Source organism: Aegilops tauschii, chromosome 4 (assembly GCF_002575655.3).
Source record: "Aegilops tauschii subsp. strangulata cultivar AL8/78 chromosome 4, Aet v6.0, whole genome shotgun sequence".
Taxonomy (NCBI): domain Eukaryota; kingdom Viridiplantae; phylum Streptophyta; class Magnoliopsida; order Poales; family Poaceae; genus Aegilops; species Aegilops tauschii.
The window spans coordinates 194,634,572-194,653,246 of record NC_053038.3 but is presented as its reverse complement, the minus strand read 5'-3'; the positions used below and the strand labels follow the sequence as shown (position 1 = coordinate 194,653,246).

The window sequence follows — 18,675 nt, the reverse complement described above, 5'->3', positions numbered from 1 at the left end:
ACCCCGTGCTGGAATACTGAAAATAAATGTTGATGGAGCCTTCAGGGAAGCATCAAAATCAGGAGGCTGAGGCTTCATGATCAGAAACGTATTGATGGCAGCAGGAGCAGATATGGAGCATGTTTCCAACCCATTGCATGCTGAAGCTCTAGCTCTCCAGCAATCAAAGATGATCGCATCGCAAATGGGTTGCTAGAAAGTAATTCTCGAAACAGGCTCTATGATCCTAAAACAAGGCGTGGCGAGCGGAGACTATGATCTTGCTGAATTAGGAACTATATTCAGGGATGTAAAATTCCAAATGAAAGTAGGACTGAATGTTGTTGATGTAGTTTAGTAACGTTGCTTGCACATATTTTAGCAGCGCATGAAGTTGACATGGGGAATGGCTGCATAGAGACATGGCTAGGCCATTTTCCTGCGTTTGTATCTGACGTTGTAATTGGCGATATGCCATGTACAATATCGTAATGCATTACTTATGTTTTCCTTCGAAAAAAAAAACTTTGGTTCCTTCTTCGTCCCTCTGCCCGGTTTGCCCATCGCCGAGCCCAGAACCCTAATCTGAGATCGCGAACTATCCTCTCCCGATGTCAGACGTCACTGCCGAGTCCACGCCGCGCCAGCGCCTGCCTACGCCGTCGCCATCACTATCCCAGCAGCAGTTTCGCGGTCGTCAGCCGCCCCCTCCCGGCTCCGACCCCCTCGCTCTCGGCGTCGTCATCTTCATCGCCGTCTGCTTCCTCCTGGTGACCCACAAGTCCTCCCCGCTTTCCTTAAGCATATCTGATGGTAGAGGGGATTAATGTTCGGTCGCGGTGTGTGTGTATTTGTGTGTGCGCGCGCACTGGGGTTTTGGACTTCTGGTAAGTATGTGTTGGTCCGGTCCTTCCTTGCGGGGTTTGGCTGGTTGGGCATCGGTAGGTTGCTATTTTGTTGCGGGTTTAGGTTTAGTACATCAGGGCTGCTGGTGCCGAATTGGTTCCCTTGTGGGTCTTGTGGGTTGCTGATACTGTGTAAAAAATGATTTGACGTTTGTGCTGGATGTAAGGGATTGCATTTGGTACATATGTGATGCTTATATAGAATCCTACAACCCGTTTGCTAAGACGAGTTTGGATGTTTGTTCGTCTTGTTTGGAGATTGCTGATTAGAGCATCTTTCTAAATTTTATTTCACCATATAAGCTGGTAGGTATGCAATTAAAAGAGTGAAATGTTGTTCATTTTCTCCTCTTCCCTGTTGCTGTTGCTTCTGTAAGATACACATGTTCTTCCTTTTTTATGTGATATATATGAGAGGACTACAAGTACTAAAGACAGTTCCGTTTGCTTACTATTGGGTTTACCAACCATTCGATCAACTAGTCACATTGAACAATTGCACCATCCTTCTTCTGATGTCCTAACAACATGAGTGACACTCACAGTCTTAGTACACAGGGGTAGCTAGATTATTACATCTCTTTCTAAACAGATTATAGCCTTAGGGTTATATTCCCTAATCAGTTGCTAATCATTCAATGTGGGAGAAACCTGTTTAGCTATTCTAGTTTTGAACACTAAAACAATTCTCTTGATCATCTATGTTGTTCTAAGCACCTTTCTTCTACTCAATAGAAAATTTATTTGAGGGATAGTTGGCAGGTCACTAATGCAAAACCAAGTCAGCTATGGAGTACATTGCAGATTGTACAGACATAAGGTAGTGTATCTTGTGAAACTTCAAATTGGTGTAAAGTCCGTTAAAATCATGCATATAAGTCTTTGGAAGTTCCAAATAATAATGAGATATAGGGCTACATCTCTGCAAAGTTTCGGGATTTGACCGAACTACGGTCACTAGACACATGAAAGACAAATAATCACTGAATTGTGTTTCCACTATTTGGCGAAGTATTGTCTTTTCTGTATCTGGCAGATTGATTGATTTGTATCTGACATAGGAAATACCATCTCCAACATTTGCCATTTTCTTTCAGATTGTTTAGAAACCTCTTGGTTAATTGAAAACAAGGATTTCCAGCAAACACTCATTACCACATGATATTTTGACAAGGGTGTATATAGACTTAATACTTTTCCTAATTAAACTTTAAATTGTCCAACACATAAACAACAACAACAACAAAGCCTTTAGTCCCAAACAAGTTGGAGTCGGCTAGAGGCGAAACCCATAAGATCTCGCGATCAACTCATGGTTCTGGCACATGGATAGCAAGCTTCCACGCACCCCTGTCCATAGCTAGTTCTTTGGTGATACTCCAATCCTTTAGATCTATCTTTACGGACTCCTTCCATGTCAAATTTGGTCTACCCCAACCTCTCTTGACATTATCCGCATGCTTTAGCCGTCCGCTATGCACTGGAGCTTCTGGAGGCCTATGCTGAATATGCCCAAACCATCTCAGACAAAGTTGGACAAGCTTCTCTTCAATTGGTGCTACCCCAACTCTATCTCGTATGTCATCATTCCGGACTCGGTCCTTCCTCGTGTGGCCACACATTCACCTCAACATGCGCATCTCCGCCACACCTAACTGTTGAACATGTCGCCTTTTAGTCGGCCTACACTTAGCGCCATACAACATTGTGGGTTGAACCGCCGTCCTGTAGAACTTGCCTTTTAGCTTTTGTGGCACTCTCTTGTCACAGAGAATGCCAGAATCTTGGCACCACTTCATCCATCCGGCTTTGATGCGATGTTCACATCTTCATCAATACCCCCATCCTTCTGCAATATTGACCCCAAATATCGAAAGGTGTCCTTCTGAGGCACCACCTGCCCATCAAGGCTCACCTCCTCCTCGCGCCTAGTAGTACTGAACCCGCACCTCATGTACTCGGTTTTAGTTCTACTAAGCCTAAAACCTTTCGATTCCAAGGTTTGTCTCCATAACTCTTAACTTCCTATTGACCCCGTCCGACTATTGTCAACTAGCACCACATCATCCGCAAAGAGCATACTATCTCCTTGTATATCCCTTGTGACCTCATCCATCACCAAGGCAAAAAGATAAGGGCTCAAAGCTGACCCCTGATGCAGTCCTATCTTAATCGGGAAGTCATGAGTGTCGACATCACTTGTTCGGACACTTGTCACAACATTATCGTACATGTCCTTGATGAGGGTAATGTACTTTGCTGGGCTTTGTGTTTCTCCAAGGCCCACCACATGACATTCCGCGGTATTTTATCATAGGCCTTCTCCAAGTCAATGAACACCATATGCAAGTCCTTCTTTTGCTCCCTGTATCTCTCCATAAGTACCAAGAAAATGGCTTCCATGGTCGACCTCCCAGGCATGAAACCAAACTGATTTTTGGTCACGCTTGTCGTTCTTCTTAAGCGGTGGTCAATGACTCTCTCCCATAGCTTCATTGTATGGCTCATCAGCTTAATTCCACGGTAATTAGTACAACTCTGAACATCCCCCTTGTTCTTGAAAATTGGTACTAATATGCTTCGTCTCCATTCTTCTGGCATCTTGTTTGCCCGAAAAATGAGGTTGAAAAGCTTGGTTAGCCATACTATCGCTATGACCTCGAGGCCTTCCCACACCTCAATGGGGATGATACAGGGATTGTGTAGAACTGGATTTCTTAAAACGTGATATCTGGTGTAACCACCTAAAAACTTGTTTGGGCTATCTAACCAAATCGTGGATAAGTATAATCCAGTTCTACAAAAACCTAAGAAAACAAATTTTTTAAAACCCAACTAATAGTCATTTTTTTTGTAAAAACCTGCAAGTGCCACACTGTTAGAGATACATGGGACGGGGTCCCTTGGATCCATGGCATGGGCTGAACTCGGTCCAGCGTGGCCCCGGAGTTGGGTGCTCGGGGCCTATGCACATGCGCAGCCCGGGCATAACAAACCCCCGGGGACTCCACCCGAGCATGCTCGCAGGCTTGTGCACCTTCTCGGGAAGACCTCCTGGCTAGTTTTCCGGGTTGGCAGGGATGTCCTCAGGGATCGCCCGACGTTGGCTTTATGAACCTCCCACTGTGCTTCGTGGATTTGTGGGACGACCTCAGCGCCAGTTCGTGGCCAACTTCCAGGGCGCCTTCGTGCGCCCCGACATGGACTCTCCATGCCGTCAAGCAAAAGAAGGGGGAGATGCTACAACGTTTCATTCAACGTTTCTTCTAGGTCCGCAACACGATCCCCAAGGTCTCCCCGCATGCCGTCATCTATACCACTAAGAAGGCGAAGAAGTGGAATGCCGAGCTCGTCATGGCGACAGAGCCCCAAGCCGCAGTGGGGTGCGCTGGAGGCCGTCAAGGAGAAGGTCGAAGCCATCGAGGAAGGTGCAGGTAAGTCGTGTCCTCTTCATCGCTCGGGCAAGGCCTTGAGAACTGTCAGGAGGTCCATAACTTCATTGGGGATCATCGTCGGGGGTGTCGCGAGGGCGACCACGATGACCCCAGCTGCCGGAAGCGTGAGGAAGGTCGCGGTGCCCGTGATCGTGGAGGAGACCGCGGGCGCGGTGGTCGGGGTCAGGAACAACCTCGCCGCAACCGCGACCACGACGATGACAACAACCACAGAGCCCGGGGGATGACCTCGGCTTTGAGGAGTCAAATGTTGTCGCATAATTGGCATCGCCCGACTAAGGAAGAAGGAACATCGGCACAAGAAGCATGGACTGACGAGCCTCGCCGCTCCTTTTGTCATTTGAACTCAGTAAGTCGTAGATTGGGGTGGCGCCCCGAGCACCCTGTCTCGCATTAGGGCTCGGGGGCTCTCATGCTTCCTCTTTCTGGGTTACTTGTCTGGACGAGGCACCATGAGCACCGTCTACTCTCAAGACGTTTGATGCCCCCCGGGTGGTCGCTGCGGAACACTCGGATTGGTGGCCTGCTCGGCCAGGAGTTATGTGGATTAATGTAATAGCTATCTAGTTCTCTCTGCTCTGTCTCTGTTGGCATGGAACCACCCCTGTGTATCACTCGCTCCCTTTTGAGTAAGGTCTGCCCAGCAGCCCGAGATACATGAGCCGGAGAGCTGCTCCAGAACTCAATGATAGGGTGATTGTGTTCGGGGCCCGCCCTGCGCCCCAGGGATTAATCGATGAATCAATCTATTAACTGAATTTCTTGGTAACCCATTTATCGGTAGGTTAACTACGGCCATATCTATATATATCCTAGGCTACACAACAACGTGCATTGTAATTAATGGATAAATATGCTACTGTCCACCGTAATGTAACAAGGGAGGCAACCTTTTCCTTTTTTTCCCACAAAGTGGCAACTGACAACATTCTTGTTGTTTGGACAAGGCAGCAAACAGAGTGAGGTATATGTGTTGCCTCGTCCAAACAACAACAATCCGCCTCCAGCTGAGCTAGCTGTGGGCTAGTCAATCCATCTATCAGCTAAACTAGTTGCTGCTGCTACTTTGTGAAGGACGTTGCCGGTGGCTGCTCGGTGAGGGGATGGTGCCCTCGGCTACTCCTACACGAGTGTGAGGGACAACGAGTTAATCGACCCTTTGTCTAACCTAATGCGTGGGTGGCTGTGGGAGAAGTTGGCTCCAAATTGCCTAGGCAGTTAATCGGCCCAGCCGATTATTTGGTCTGACAGCCAATTAATCGGCTTTTCAGTCTGATAAATCGGCCCACCCGGTTAATGCCATGAATAGGTGGTTTTCATATCAGCAGGTGGCCAAGACATGATTAACTGTCCGATATGCCGATTAACTGGCCAATATTTTAAACTGTGATTAATTATAAGGAGAAGTATATCTTTGATCTCCTGGTCTATTTGTTAATAAAACCATAAAAGTTTCGGTAGTCCAGTGTGAGTAAGGACTAGTAGTACCTCATCTGTAAGATTATGCCTTATTAATCATAAGGAGAAAGTTAATAAAGTGACAAGGGAATGCCACAAAAGCTACAAGGTAGGTTAGATAGGACATCACTTCGAGTATGGCACAGAATGTTGGCCAACTAAAAGGCAACATGTCCAACAGTTAGGTGTAGCAGAGATGCGCATACTGAGATGGATATGTGGCCACACATGAAAGGATCAGGTCCGGAAGGATGATTACATGATAGCTGAGGTAGCACCAATTGAAGAGAAGCTTGTCCAACATCGTCTGAGATGATGTGGACATACAATGCAGGCACCAGAAGCGGCAGCACATAGTGGAAGATTAAGTCGTGCTGATAATGTCAAGAGAGGTTGGGTTAGACCAAACTTGACATGGAAGGAGTCTGTAAAGAGAGACCCGAAGGACTGGAATATCACCAAAGAGCTAGCCATGGACAGGGGTGCATGGAAGTTAGCTATCCACGTTCCAGAACCATGACTAGGTTTCGAGATCTTGTGGGTTTCAACTCTAGCCTACCCCAACTTATTTGGGACTGAAAGGCTTTGTTGTTGTTGTTGTAGAAAGTCAATAAAGTCAAAAATATGCCTTTCTTTAATAGAAATAGATGCTACTTTGTTATAATGAGATAGAAAGCATGAATCTGTTATATGTACTTTATAGATGCATAGTTTGAAGAAGTAATAGTCACACATTTGATGAGAACTATTACGTACAGAGCAAATAATAGGTCAGCTAAATTTGAACTTCACTTGCAGACCTTAGTGAAAGAGAATCTAAAGATGGTATTGCACTGCAACTTGCTTACTGTGCCTTGCCCTAAAATGGCAATATTACAAATGTGTCCTCCAAGGTGAGGAATCAAGGCAACAGAGGAAGAGGCCACTTTCTGTTGTCGTTCCCTTTTCATCAGGGTCCAGTGGAGTTATAAAACAGTAATAATCACTCAAATATTTTGCTACCCTTGTTAAGCAATGTCGAATACTCGGTCCGTCCGGAACTAGTTGACGCTCAAACGAATGTATTGAGCGTCAACTAATTCCGGACGGAGAAAGTATTTATCTGTTTTTGAGATAAATTATCAAAAGCTTGAACATATGCACTTTAGTTATGTATTTCAATACCCTAGTTTACAAGTACAAAACGGCATTAAGAGGACTGATCATAAAACAGCAATTTCCCTTATGATGTTTCACCAGCTTTACATAAATGTTGTCTCCTGCCTGTTCATGTTTATTTGAGTGTGCTATTCTTATGCATATGCTTAGCTCATTGTTTTATCAAGTAGGCAATTTAGGATGTGTATTGGTTTACATAAACTAAGAAGAAAGGGATATTGATATCTGCATAGTAGATAAATTATTTCTCTTATTTAAGCATTCTGTTTGGAGCTTACTGTTAAATAGCTCATGTATTGGTTAATATTTGCAGGTTTCAATCTCAGCTCCATCAAGCATTTTACATCAAGTTCCTGAAGGACATGTTGGGGTATACTGGAGAGGAGGTGCTCTTTTGAAAACCATTACTACTCCAGGTACTTTTTTTCCCAAGTGTTTCTTTTCTCTTTTTTGTTTGAGTGTCTCTTTGCTTATTTTGTCTCTGTTGCTAGGCTATCACCTGAAGCTTCCTTTCATCACTCAGTTTGAGCCAATACAGGTTACACTCCAAACAGACCAGGCAAGTGAATGTCCCTCTTTTGCCTTCATTTATGAAGCTATGGTTTCACTACAATCTTATCTTAGTTAGTTTACCTTTCTTTTTCAACTAATTGTTGTTAATTTACTGATAATGTCTGCTTATTTCAAACTTTTGAGGTACCAAATGAAAGAGTGGCGTATTTCTTTGCCAGTTGAGTCTGTGATATAAATATGTTTATGCGTCTTATTTTGCTAAACCAGGTCAAAGGTATTCCTTGTGGAACGAAAGGCGGTGTCATGATCAGCTTTGACAAGATAGAGGTATTAGTAATATCGTTTTCCCCCCCAAATACGCAAAGGCTGCGTATCATTCCATTGATAGGTTAGGGTGAGAAGGTACGGGGGTAGCGTCCTTAGGTGCCGTACTCACGAATGGCGACCTCGAAGGCGCTAAGTTGAGCAGAGGAGGTTGCTCAACCTTTACAATGTAAGGTTCAGGCTACAGGAAGTGTTCTTTCGAGCCCCTTTTGCGCCGGCTCTGGCACATAACAAAGCATCCTGCTTGATGTCGTCAATAAGCTTCGTGTGAGATGGGGTAGCAACGTCGAAGAGTGCCGCATTCCGGTGCTTCCAAATGGCCCAAGCAGTGAGAATGATCAAGGTGCATAGCCCTTTGCGAAGGTAGGTGGGCACACTAGATGTGGCGATCGACCACCACTCAAAGAAGTTGAGCGTGCCGTCTAGGGGTAGCATGGTCATGCGGCACCAGGCCAGGACCTCGTGCCAGATGGTGCGGGTGAAGACGCATCCCGCGAGCAGATGATGGATGGTCTCGTGCTCTTGGTCGCAAAGCTTGCATGTGGGGTCGTGAGGGAGGTTGTGTCTCGCTCTACTGTCGCAGTCCCACAGCGGTCGAGGGAGGCCAGCCACAGGAAGATTTTTGCATTGGTGGGAGCCCAAGATTTCCAAATGATGCGCCAGTGGGGGGAAGTAGTGGCACCGATGAACTTCGCTTTGTAGGCAGAGCTCGCCGTGTAGGTGCCGTGGACGGTCCATCTCCAGGAGAGCCGGTCCGGCTCGCTAGAGAGGGTGATCTGTTGAAGACGCCTAGTTCCACGTACTCAAGGATAGCCACGGGGCTGAGGTTGCCATGGATGTCTTGATCCAGCAGCGATTGGAGAGGGCCTCGCGGACAAGTCTCTTGTTCCGGCGCTGACGCGGGATAAGGGAAAAGAGGGTAGGCACTATCTCGGAGATGCCTGCCCTTGGAGCCAGTGGTCGCGCCAAAATTTGTAAGTGTTGCTGTCGCCAAGCGTCCACGCAGTTGAGGCCCGGAAAAGCTCGGAAGCCTCCCGGTCGGAGGGGAGATGTAGATGCTTCCACACGCGCTCGGGGTCGGTGGCGTGGAGCCAAAGCCAGCGCGTACGCAACGCGACGCCGGTGCGGTGAAGATCGCAAACGGCGAGCCCACCCAACTCCAAGGGCCGGCAGACCTTCTGCCAGGAGACGATGCAAGACCCGGCGTGCGCATCCTTGTTGCCATGCCATAGGAAATCATGGATCAGCCTGTTGATCTTTTTGAGAATCAGGGGGTTTAAGGCCAACGCGAGCAGAATGTGGATTGGCATGGCTGTGAGCACGTGGCGGACTAGGGCAAGGCGCTCCCCGCGGGAAAGAAGGGAAGCTTTCCAAGTAGCGAGCTTCTTCACGAGCTTGTCGACTAAAGGGAGGAGCATGGAAGCTGAGACCTTTCGGGTCGAGAGCAGCAAGCCGAGGTATTTGATAGGGAAGCCCACAATCGGGCAGGCAAGAGAGGACCCAATGGTGGCGAGCTCATTGTTGCCGCAGCGGATTGGCGTAGCGGAGCATTTAAGGAAGTTGGTGCTTAGCTTGGAGGCATTGCCGAACAATCGGAGGAGCTCCTTGATAGGGTCTAGCTCGTGGGCATCGGTGTGGCAGAAGATGACCATGTCATCGGCGAACAAGGAGACGCCGGACGCCACATGACGTGGGGTGAGCCTCTTGAGGATGCCCGTAAGCGTGGCATGCTGTTGCAGCGAGTTAAGCTTATCAATGACCAGGGCGAAGAGCATGGGTGAGACGGGGTCACCCTGGCGTAGACCCTACGCGTGGGATATCGGCGGCCCGGGGTTGTCGTTGATGAGGACCTGGGTGGATGTCGTGGAGAGGAGAACTGAGATCCATTCGCACCAGCGGTGGCCAAAGCCAATGTGCCGTAGGGTTTCGAGAAGGAAGGGCCATGAGACCGTGTTGAAGGCCTTGGCGATGTCCAGCTGCAGAAGAACGCGCGGTGCTTTGAGATTGTGAAGCAGCCTCGCGGTTTGCTGGACCAAGAGGAAGTTGTCGTGGACGCTCCTCCCCGCGATGAACGCGCTCTGGTTTGAGGAGACGAGGTCGCCGAGGCGTGGCGCAAGCCGGAGAGAGAGCACCTTGGCGAAGAGTTTGGCAATCAGTTGTATGAGGCTGATTGGCCGGTAGTCCGAGATAGTAGACGCATCTTGCTTCTTGGGCAGAAGGGAGAGAAGCGCTTCGGAATCCCGTGCCGTTCATAGCATATAACTTGTCGAAGGCGGCACAGATGTCATCCTTCACGATGGCCCAACACGAGCGCCGAAACTCGACAGTGAACCCGTTGGGGCCGGGCGCCTTCCCAGTAGGCATCTTCTTGACGGCGAGCCAAATCTCGTCCTCGGTGAACGGCTCCTCAAGAGGCAGGAGATCGTAGTGGCGGTGGTCGAAGGCGTGAAGATTGATGGTGTGCTCGCGCGAGATGGAGGAACCAATGGTGTCCGAGAAGTGGGAGAACACCACTTTGGCCAAGCTAGCTTAGTCGGTGATGTAGAGGCCCTTGTGATGAAGGCCGAGGATGCGGTTTTTCTGGTGACGATGCGCGGCATGGATTTTCAGGAAGGTTGTGTTGGTGTCTCCTTCCTTGAGTCAGGAGAAGCGTGCGCACTCGCGTACGAGGGAGCGGTGGAGGGAAGCCAAGCCGAGGTATTTGCGCTTAAGCTCCCGGCGACGCCAAGTTTCGCTCGCGGAGAGAGGGCGGTGATCTTGGGCCACGTGAAGACGGTAGATGAGCTCCCGGGAGACGAGGAGCTGCATGGCGATGTTGCCCGTAGATCGGGAGCTCCAGCTTCGCAGAGGGTGTGTGGTAGCCTTGAGCTTGGCATAAATACGCCGGAAAGGGTCCGGGTCATGCGCTTGAGAGTTCCAGGCGTCCGAGACAGTTTGGTGGGAGCCCTCAATTTTGGTCCAAAAGCGCTCAAAACGAAATCGGGGCTGCCCAAGAGCGCGGGGCGCAGAGTCGAGAACGAGCGGGCAGTGATCGGACACCGCGGTAGCGAGGCGGTGGAGGAGGTGCTTGGGGTTGCATGTCTCCCAATCTGGCGTGCAAAGAACTTGCTCGTTGCGCACGAGGGTGGGGTTGTCTTGCTCATTAGACCATGTGTAACGCCTGCCTTGTAGGTAGATGTCGCGTATCAACGGAAACGATTCATGGACCGGTGGTTGACGCGACCATTGTTCTTGTCCGCAAGGGAAGTAATCATCTTGAAGTTGCCGCCAATGAGCCATGGCCCTGTTATGGAGTCGTGGAGATTATGAAGCTCCGTGAGAAACGCAAGCTTGTCGGGCTCGCATTGTGGCCCGTAGATACTCGGGATCCACCAAGTATTTGTTCCGGAGAGAGAAGAGACTGTCGCGGAAACGTGGAAAGAGCCAATGATGGGGTTGGCAAGAGCGATCACATCCGCCTGCCAGGCGATGAGAATACCACCACGAGTGCCATCTGCGGGGAGGAAGAAGAAGCCTGTGAAATTGCCGCCGAGCGTTTTGCAGACTAGCCGGGGGGGGGGGGGGGGTGACCATAGCCAGTTTGGTCTCCTGGAGGCAGACAATGAGAGGGGATAATGAGGCAATAACCAAGCGGACGACGGTGCGCTTGGCCTTGCTGTTGTGGCCACGCACATTCCAGAAAATAATTTTATTGCACTTATCCATAAGAGGTGGGGGGGGGGCGCAGTGGGCGGAAGATGCAGGCCTGATCAAGCCGCGGTAAGGAGAGGCTGGCCTGAGGCGCAACCCGCAATCAGATCGCGCGACACTTGCCAGCAGGAGAAGTCCGCAAAGGTGAGTACAACATCGGTGGCGGGTGGGCGGTCGAACAATCTGGAGTACTTGGCGAGGATGTCGGCTGAGAGTGGCTCATCATCGTTGAGTAGGCCCAACCTACGAAGGAGGACGCGCTTGGCCTTGGTCTCGGAGTCGAAGCCACCATCTTGCTTTGCGATGTGGCTGCTGCGGCGAGGGGTGAAATTGGGAGGGATGTCTCCACGTTCGCGTCTAGGTGCAGGGGTATCTAGGATGGGCGTGGTCTGCTTCTTCAGAGATTGTAGGTAGCCCAGAACGTGGGGAGCGACGGCGCAAGAAGCAGCACCATTCGACGTGCATGGCGGTAGTTGCATGGTTGTGGTCGGATTTGCGCTACATGGGGAGCCCGTGGTGGGCACCGCATTGCATGCTTGCGCGGGGTAGTTGCGCGGGTCGAGGGGCGCTGTGCATGCTGGTTGGGTGGTCTCCATCCCCGAGGCGGGCCCAGAAGATGGGCATGCGACGGCAGGGGGAAGAATCTGGGTCGGGCCAAATGTGGTCGACTGGCCGAGCTCCTGTTGCGCTGGGGTCGCGATGGGAGGCAGGACCATAGGGGCATCCTTGGTAGCCAGGAAAGGGGCATCAGGATCCGTGGAGGTTGGTGGAGGCTGCAGCAGCGCCAAATCCAGAGTGGGGGCAGGGCCGTTGGAGTTGGCCGCTGGCTGGGAGTCGTTGGGATCCGGGGCCGCCTCCAGAAGGAACAACGGTTTCGAGGCCGGGCGCGTGCCAGGTGAGCGAGGAGATGGGTTGCTGGCACTAGCTAGGGCGGTCAAAGGCGCAATTTGAATTGCTGGGGCCCCAGCCTGCGCGGCAACTTGGAAGGTAGCGGCAGACTGTCTCGCAGGCATGACGGCGACTTGCAGAGTAGCGACTGGGTCCACCTGGGTGTGGGCCAGCCGCGTGTGGACCGATGGGCGACGTGGCACGCCGCCAGTGGCTGGGCAAGGTCCTAGCACCCTTTGCCACTCTCGGCGAGGAGGGGTGCGGCATGGTGGCGGCGGCCGGAGGGGCGGCCAGACTGTCGGTTTTCGGAAGTACGCGGAAAATCGTGGCGGCGGGGCCATGCGTCAGGGCAAGGCGGGGAATTGCGGTCGAGGCCATCAGCATCGCTGCCGGGAGGCCGGGGGGGGGGGGGGGGGGCGACGGGAAACGGTAGTCGGTGGAGTGGCGCGCGTTGATGGTAACTGGAACCGCAGGACTGGAAGCGCAAAACGCTCAACGCGACCAGGGTCGGCTCCAGCAAACGCGTCCGGCTCCTCCAGGAGTAGCCCAGAGGAGCGAGGAATCCCGTCGGGGTTGGTAGTCCAAGCCTCAAGCTTGAAGACAGAGAGGTTGCTGCCGTCCGTGGTGTCAGGCGCAAGGCGGCCAACCATGCAGTAGGGAGACAGAAGTTGGATGACGGAGGATATGTCCCAGCCATGCTCTGGGATTCCGTATATCTCAATATCGACATGGATGCGCAGGCTAAGCAGCTCAGCGCCGGCGAGGCGGCTCCAGGCTTGGATGAGCAGGCGGAAGTTGGGTCCATAGACGGGGGCCATGGCGACGTGCGCGCGGGTGGCAGGGTCGAATAAGCGGAGGAGAAATTCGTCGCTGCGGGTGGGATGAACGGAGAACTCGTTGGGCCCGAGTTGCAAGCGAGAGCAGAGCGCGCCTGCGACGTCTGTGGATGACATGCCGGAGTGGTGGCCGGCAACCGTGGCGACCAGGGCAAGCTCGAGAGCGCGTTCCGTTGCGTCGATGCGCGCTGAGCGAGGGACCTATCAGACCGCACCCGTTGGCCGTAGCGAGGGGTGCCCCGACATCGGGGAGATCTCGCGTGATGTGGAAGCAGGTGGGGTAGTGGCCGTCGGGGAGGGGGTGCCTGCGTTGGAGGGAGGCGTGGGGGAGGAGGACGGTAGGGAACCGGGCCCGTAGGAGGCTGGCAGGCACAGCGTGGCTGAGGACGGCAGGGAATCAGGCCCGGAGAACGCGGGCTGGCTCGGCCCTGCCACGCTCGACGCAGACGAGCTCGAAAGATGCGGGAGGCGGCCCGCAGGCACTTGGTAGCAGGGGGTGTGCCGGAGGGGGAGTAGGGCCGCGGCGTAGTGCAGTTGCGGGCAATGTGGCCGTAGAAGCGGCACCACCGGCAACGTCCGTGCCGGCGGCACTCAGTGCCCGGGTGGTCGCCGAAGCAGCGCGGGCATTCGCCCGAAGGAGGGGGCGGAGGTGGGTTGCGGCGTAGGCCGGGGTCACGACGCGGGCGCCTGAGGCAGCACGGCGAGCGGGGCCTCCTCCTGCCTGTGGCGACCTCCCAGCCCTCGCCTGGGACATCCCCACCGGGGGCGGCCTCCTCGCCGTGCACCACCGGGTGGATCTCGGAGCGAGGGAAGCGACGTGCGGCCGGCAGTGCCGGGGGTTGGGGTGGGGACGGATGGGAGGCTGGCGGGGTGGGGGGGAGCAGAGCAGAGCATGTCGCGGTAGGAAGGGGCTTCAGATCCCGCAGAGGACGGGCTCGACTCCAGCCATCGGAGCTCCCGAGAACGGCTGGAGGCGATACTCCAGCCATCGGAGCTCCCGAGAACCGCTGGAGCCGAAAGGCGGCTGGGTGGCCATTTGAGCGCGGTGGGCGACGGTGCCGGCGCGGGCCGGCGGCGCAGTGGCAGCGGGGGAGCGGGCTTGCGAAGTTAGAAATTTGCTAATTCCATGGTTGCTCAGTAATATCGTTTCTATTATAAGTTATAACTCTGCTCTACAAAGTTTATTTGCTTGTTTCTGTTTTGGTTAATCCACTGGTTGATCTGTAGGTTGTCAATCGTCTCAATAAAGACTTTGTTTATGAGACCCTGCTCAATTATGGTGTGCATTATGATAAGACATGGATATATGACAAAATTCATCACGAGATAAACCAGTTCTGCAGTGCTCATAGTTTGCAGCAAGTTTACATTGACATGTTCGATCAGGTTGGTAAATCCTTTTCATCTAATAATCCACTTTTGGTTCTTTCTTGCATGACAAAATGTGCAGTGAAAATCCAAATGGGTGAAAACTCACTGTAAAGCATATACGTAACTCTTGGTGTGAAATGATTATGAGATGTAGGTGCATGTTATATTCTACATTTCTGCAACCTTCTTTAATCTAACTCAAAACACACCAGTGAGACACAAGAAGACAATTAATTACTGATATAGTGGTTCCACTGTTCGGCTAAGTATCCTTGAAATTTGTATAGACATAGAAAATATTCTCCCAATACATAGTATTCTTTTGAGAATATTTTGAAATCTATGAGTTCAATAGCGAATTAACATTTTTCACCTGATATTTTCCCTTCTTACATTTAGCTGTCCAATATATTAACCTTATACCTTTATCACTGGTTCACCTGTCCTGCCAAAATATCAGATTGATGAGACCATGAAAGAAGCTATCCAAAGGGACTGCACGCGCTATGCTCCTGGAATTGAGATTATCAGTGTTCGTGTTACAAAGCCAAACATACCTGTTAGTATTAGGAGAAATTTTGAACTTATGGAGGAGGAGCGTACAAAGGTATATGCACTTCATGTGACCAAATCATCTGACACTTGTGTCCATGCGAAGTTTATACAATGCTCAGTTCTTTAGATGCTATTGTTTGTGCAGCATACATATCATGCATTAGACCTTGTTCAATAAGCTATTGTGGCTAACGAAGTTAGAACACCTAGTTAGTTGCTCTGATTGATTTTTCAAAGTCATCCGGATTGACAATGGATTGTTCATGTTGCATATAACTGTGTAGTAATAGAAATTGCAACTATTTTACTTTGTAAACTAAAATTTTGCAACTTCACAAGCTGCTTTATGAATGCACATATTCCTAGTATTAGTAGGGCTTGTTATCAATGTTTTAAGTTCTGACCCCTATCTCATGCCATCATGAAAAGGCAGTAATGTTTTATTAGATCATAGAGCCTTTTTTAAGTCTTGACCAACAGGCACTAGCACCCATGGCATTTTTAGCAAGACAACCACGAGCGCACTGGGTGCGCACCGCGCCTCTAACCAACCAATTGTCGCTAGGTTCTCCCTCACCGAGCTTTTTTCCAAATCATGATACACAAATATATCTGGGACAGCAGCAACTTTGAGTCCTGGGACGGTCTACAACTTAAAGCCTATTTTGGGGCTATTGGTTGGAATTGTGATGATCATTACACTAAATTATACTATTCCTAATGTAATTTTCACAAATTTTGAACATATGTAGTGAAGTTATGTTCATACATTGTACTTGTGAACTGTGGCACCCCCAGTGCTAAAGATCCTAGATCAGTTAATTATTAGTCCCTCCGTTGGAAAATATAAGGTGTAGTAGTTTATTGAAAAGTCAAAGGTTTTCTATTTTGACCAAGTTTATAGCAAAATATATCAACATCTACAATTTTAAATAAATAAAAATGAAAATATATTTCATGATGAATCTAATGATAATGATATGGTTTCGAAGACATTGATATTTTTCTCCATAAACTTGGTCAAAGTTAGAGAAGATTGACTTGTTGAAAACACCTTATATTTTGGATCAGAGGGAGTATATGTTTTTTCTGATACAGGCATGAATCTTTGCTTGCAGGAATGATTACTTATGTTGATTTAATGTTACAGGTTCTAATATGATGATGACATCTCCTTGTTTGTGTAATATTAAGGTCTCCTTGTTTGTGTAACTACTAAGGTCTGGAGAATGTTTTCTGTGTACTTATCTTTTATTTACTTATATATAGTATCTTTAATCCAGGCGCTAATTGCCATCGAAAGGCAAAAGGTGGCAGAAAAGGAGGCAGAAACTCAGAAGAAGATCGCACTATCTGAAGCAGAAAAGAATGCACTAGTGAGCAAGATCCTCATGCAGCAGATGCTAACGGAGAAGGACAGTTCCAAAAGGCAGCAGCAGATTGATAATGAAATGTTCCTTGCCCGAGAGAGAGCCCTTGCAGATGCAAACTATTACAGGCATGACAAGCATTACTGTTTCTTCATTTATCCTGCTCATGCATGCTTCTTGTTAACTTGCTGCATTTGGTCTGGTCTGTCTAGGATTACGAAGGAAGCAGAGGCTAACAAACTAAAACTTACACCTGAGTATCTTGAGCTGAGGTTCATTGAATCAATTGCCAATAACACAAAGATTTTCTTTGGTGAAAAGGTACTCCAATCGTTGCACACATCATCTTCTTTTGTATATTTGGTGAGTCCTGGACTGAGCGATCGGCTATTCTTCTGCAGATTCCGAACATCATCATGGATCAAAGGTTGATTCGAAATCACCTTGATTCTGTTCCGAGCAAGGACCAGTTAGAAATATAGTATCATCTCTTGTAAATTTGAAGGATCGATGGTTGTTTTGTAATCCTGTATGGAGGTTTGGATTTCCTTGAAGCCCTTAGGCGCATGAGAATCAAAAAAGGATGTAGTAGTAGGAGGACCCCTTTTCAATTGCCTTGACGTTGTTTTCAATCAAGGACCGTTTAGCCTTGTGGAATACTTGTAGTTGAAGGATATGCACGCCCTTTTGACCTGCAAGGGAAAGAAATGCAGAGCTCATAACTGTAATGTGTTGCAACTGGTTGTGATTTGTTAGGACTTCCTCAACATGCTAGTAGTACTATTACTGAAGAGCTATAAATGTGTTTCACGGAATTGGAAGTATGAATTGGGCCGGTGTTTTCTAAAAGGATGTGGCTAGGTGTAAGTCAGATTCGGTAATTCGTGTTCTTTCCAGCTGTCCGATGCAAAATGAACAGCCGTATCATTTCTTAAACCTTCTGAATTTATTCAAACGCCTTCCTCCCTGTGACGCTGCGACTTAAATCGTGCACTAATCATATACGTAAATGCGCTTATGAAAAGTTATCACAACACTATTCTAGATACAAATTAAAGTCATGCAAACTTTATATTACAACCCAGACGTCTTGAGGGCTTGAATACATAAACTCAAATACAAACGAGTCACCGGAAGCAACAATATCCGAGTACAAGTATAGATAAACAAGTCTGCTTTAAAAAGACTAGTACAAACAACAACGACGATCGAAAAGGCAACGGGGAGCCTCCTAACTATGGTCGTAGGTAAACAAGTCTGCTTTGAAGACTAGTACAAACAACAACGACGATCGAAAAGGCAAGACCTTCTGCCTAGGAGCCTCCTAACTATTCCTGGTCGTCGGAGGCCTCCACGTAGTTGTAGGCACCCTCGGGGTAGTAGTAGTCGTCGGTAGTGTCATCTGGCTCATGGGACCCGTCACAGCAATCGGGTATAGGAAAAAGAGGTAGCAAAGCAACTGTGAGTACTCATTCAAAGTACTCGCAAGACTTACACCCGATCTATACTAAGTGTGTATATATATATATATATATATATATATTTTAACGCCCAGAGATCCTTCCACGACTCCCTGCGAGGAAGCAACTCCAGAGCCATCATATCCATTTCATGTCTCCAGTATCTAGTTCTAGTTGTATAGATCGGGATACAACTCCGAGCGTCTGTTACCATGGACACGACTATTCGAATAGATTAACTTCCATGCAGGGGTGCACCAACTTACCCAACACACTCGATTAGCTTTGGCCGGACACACTTTTCCTGGGTCATGCCCAACCTCGACTGATCAACACGCCGTAGTCCTACCTAGGCTCAACGGAGAGACCAACACGCCGGTCTACATTCTAAGCGCCCAGGGGTTTTGGGCCCATCGCCCTTTGCACTCCTGCGCGTTGCGTGGATGCCCGGGATCAGTCCTGGCTACCTCTTTATACAAAGCAGGTGCCTACGCGGATAACCCGGGCGCGTGCCGCTCAATCGCTGACGTCCGAAGAGCTTTCGGAGAATCTTACGGAGCCGAGTGCCCATACTTATTCCCGCGTGGTGGTTAGTGCGAAAAGGCCTGAGGCCTACTCATATCACATATCCAAACCCGTTAGTGTCTTGGGAGCGCGCGGAGACGATCATTGATCCACGATCTGTGGTCCCGTCGCCTCATCTTACGGACTTA

General features: G+C 49.5%; 1 protein-coding gene across 2 annotated transcripts; it reads left to right on the top strand.

Annotated features, from left to right (window-relative positions):
• Nucleotides 1-387: 387 nt before the first annotated feature.
• On the top strand, nucleotides 388-17,317 carry LOC109771967 (uncharacterized). 2 transcript variants are annotated; one of them, XM_020330665.4, is made up of 9 exons: nucleotides 388-749; nucleotides 7,269-7,371; nucleotides 7,447-7,514; nucleotides 7,736-7,795; nucleotides 14,434-14,592; nucleotides 15,038-15,184; nucleotides 16,416-16,630; nucleotides 16,715-16,823; nucleotides 16,904-17,317. In XM_020330665.4, the coding sequence occupies exons 1-9, from the start codon at nucleotides 591-593 to the stop codon at nucleotides 16,982-16,984; spliced, it is 1,101 nt and encodes a 366-aa protein (XP_020186254.1). In that variant the 5' UTR covers nucleotides 388-590; the 3' UTR covers nucleotides 16,985-17,317. The 2 variants fall into 2 exon arrangements, with proteins under 2 accessions (XP_020186254.1, XP_020186255.1); XM_020330666.4 differs by lacking the exon at nucleotides 7,736-7,795 and having other exon boundaries at nucleotides 394-749.
• Nucleotides 17,318-18,675: the final 1,358 nt, after the last annotated feature.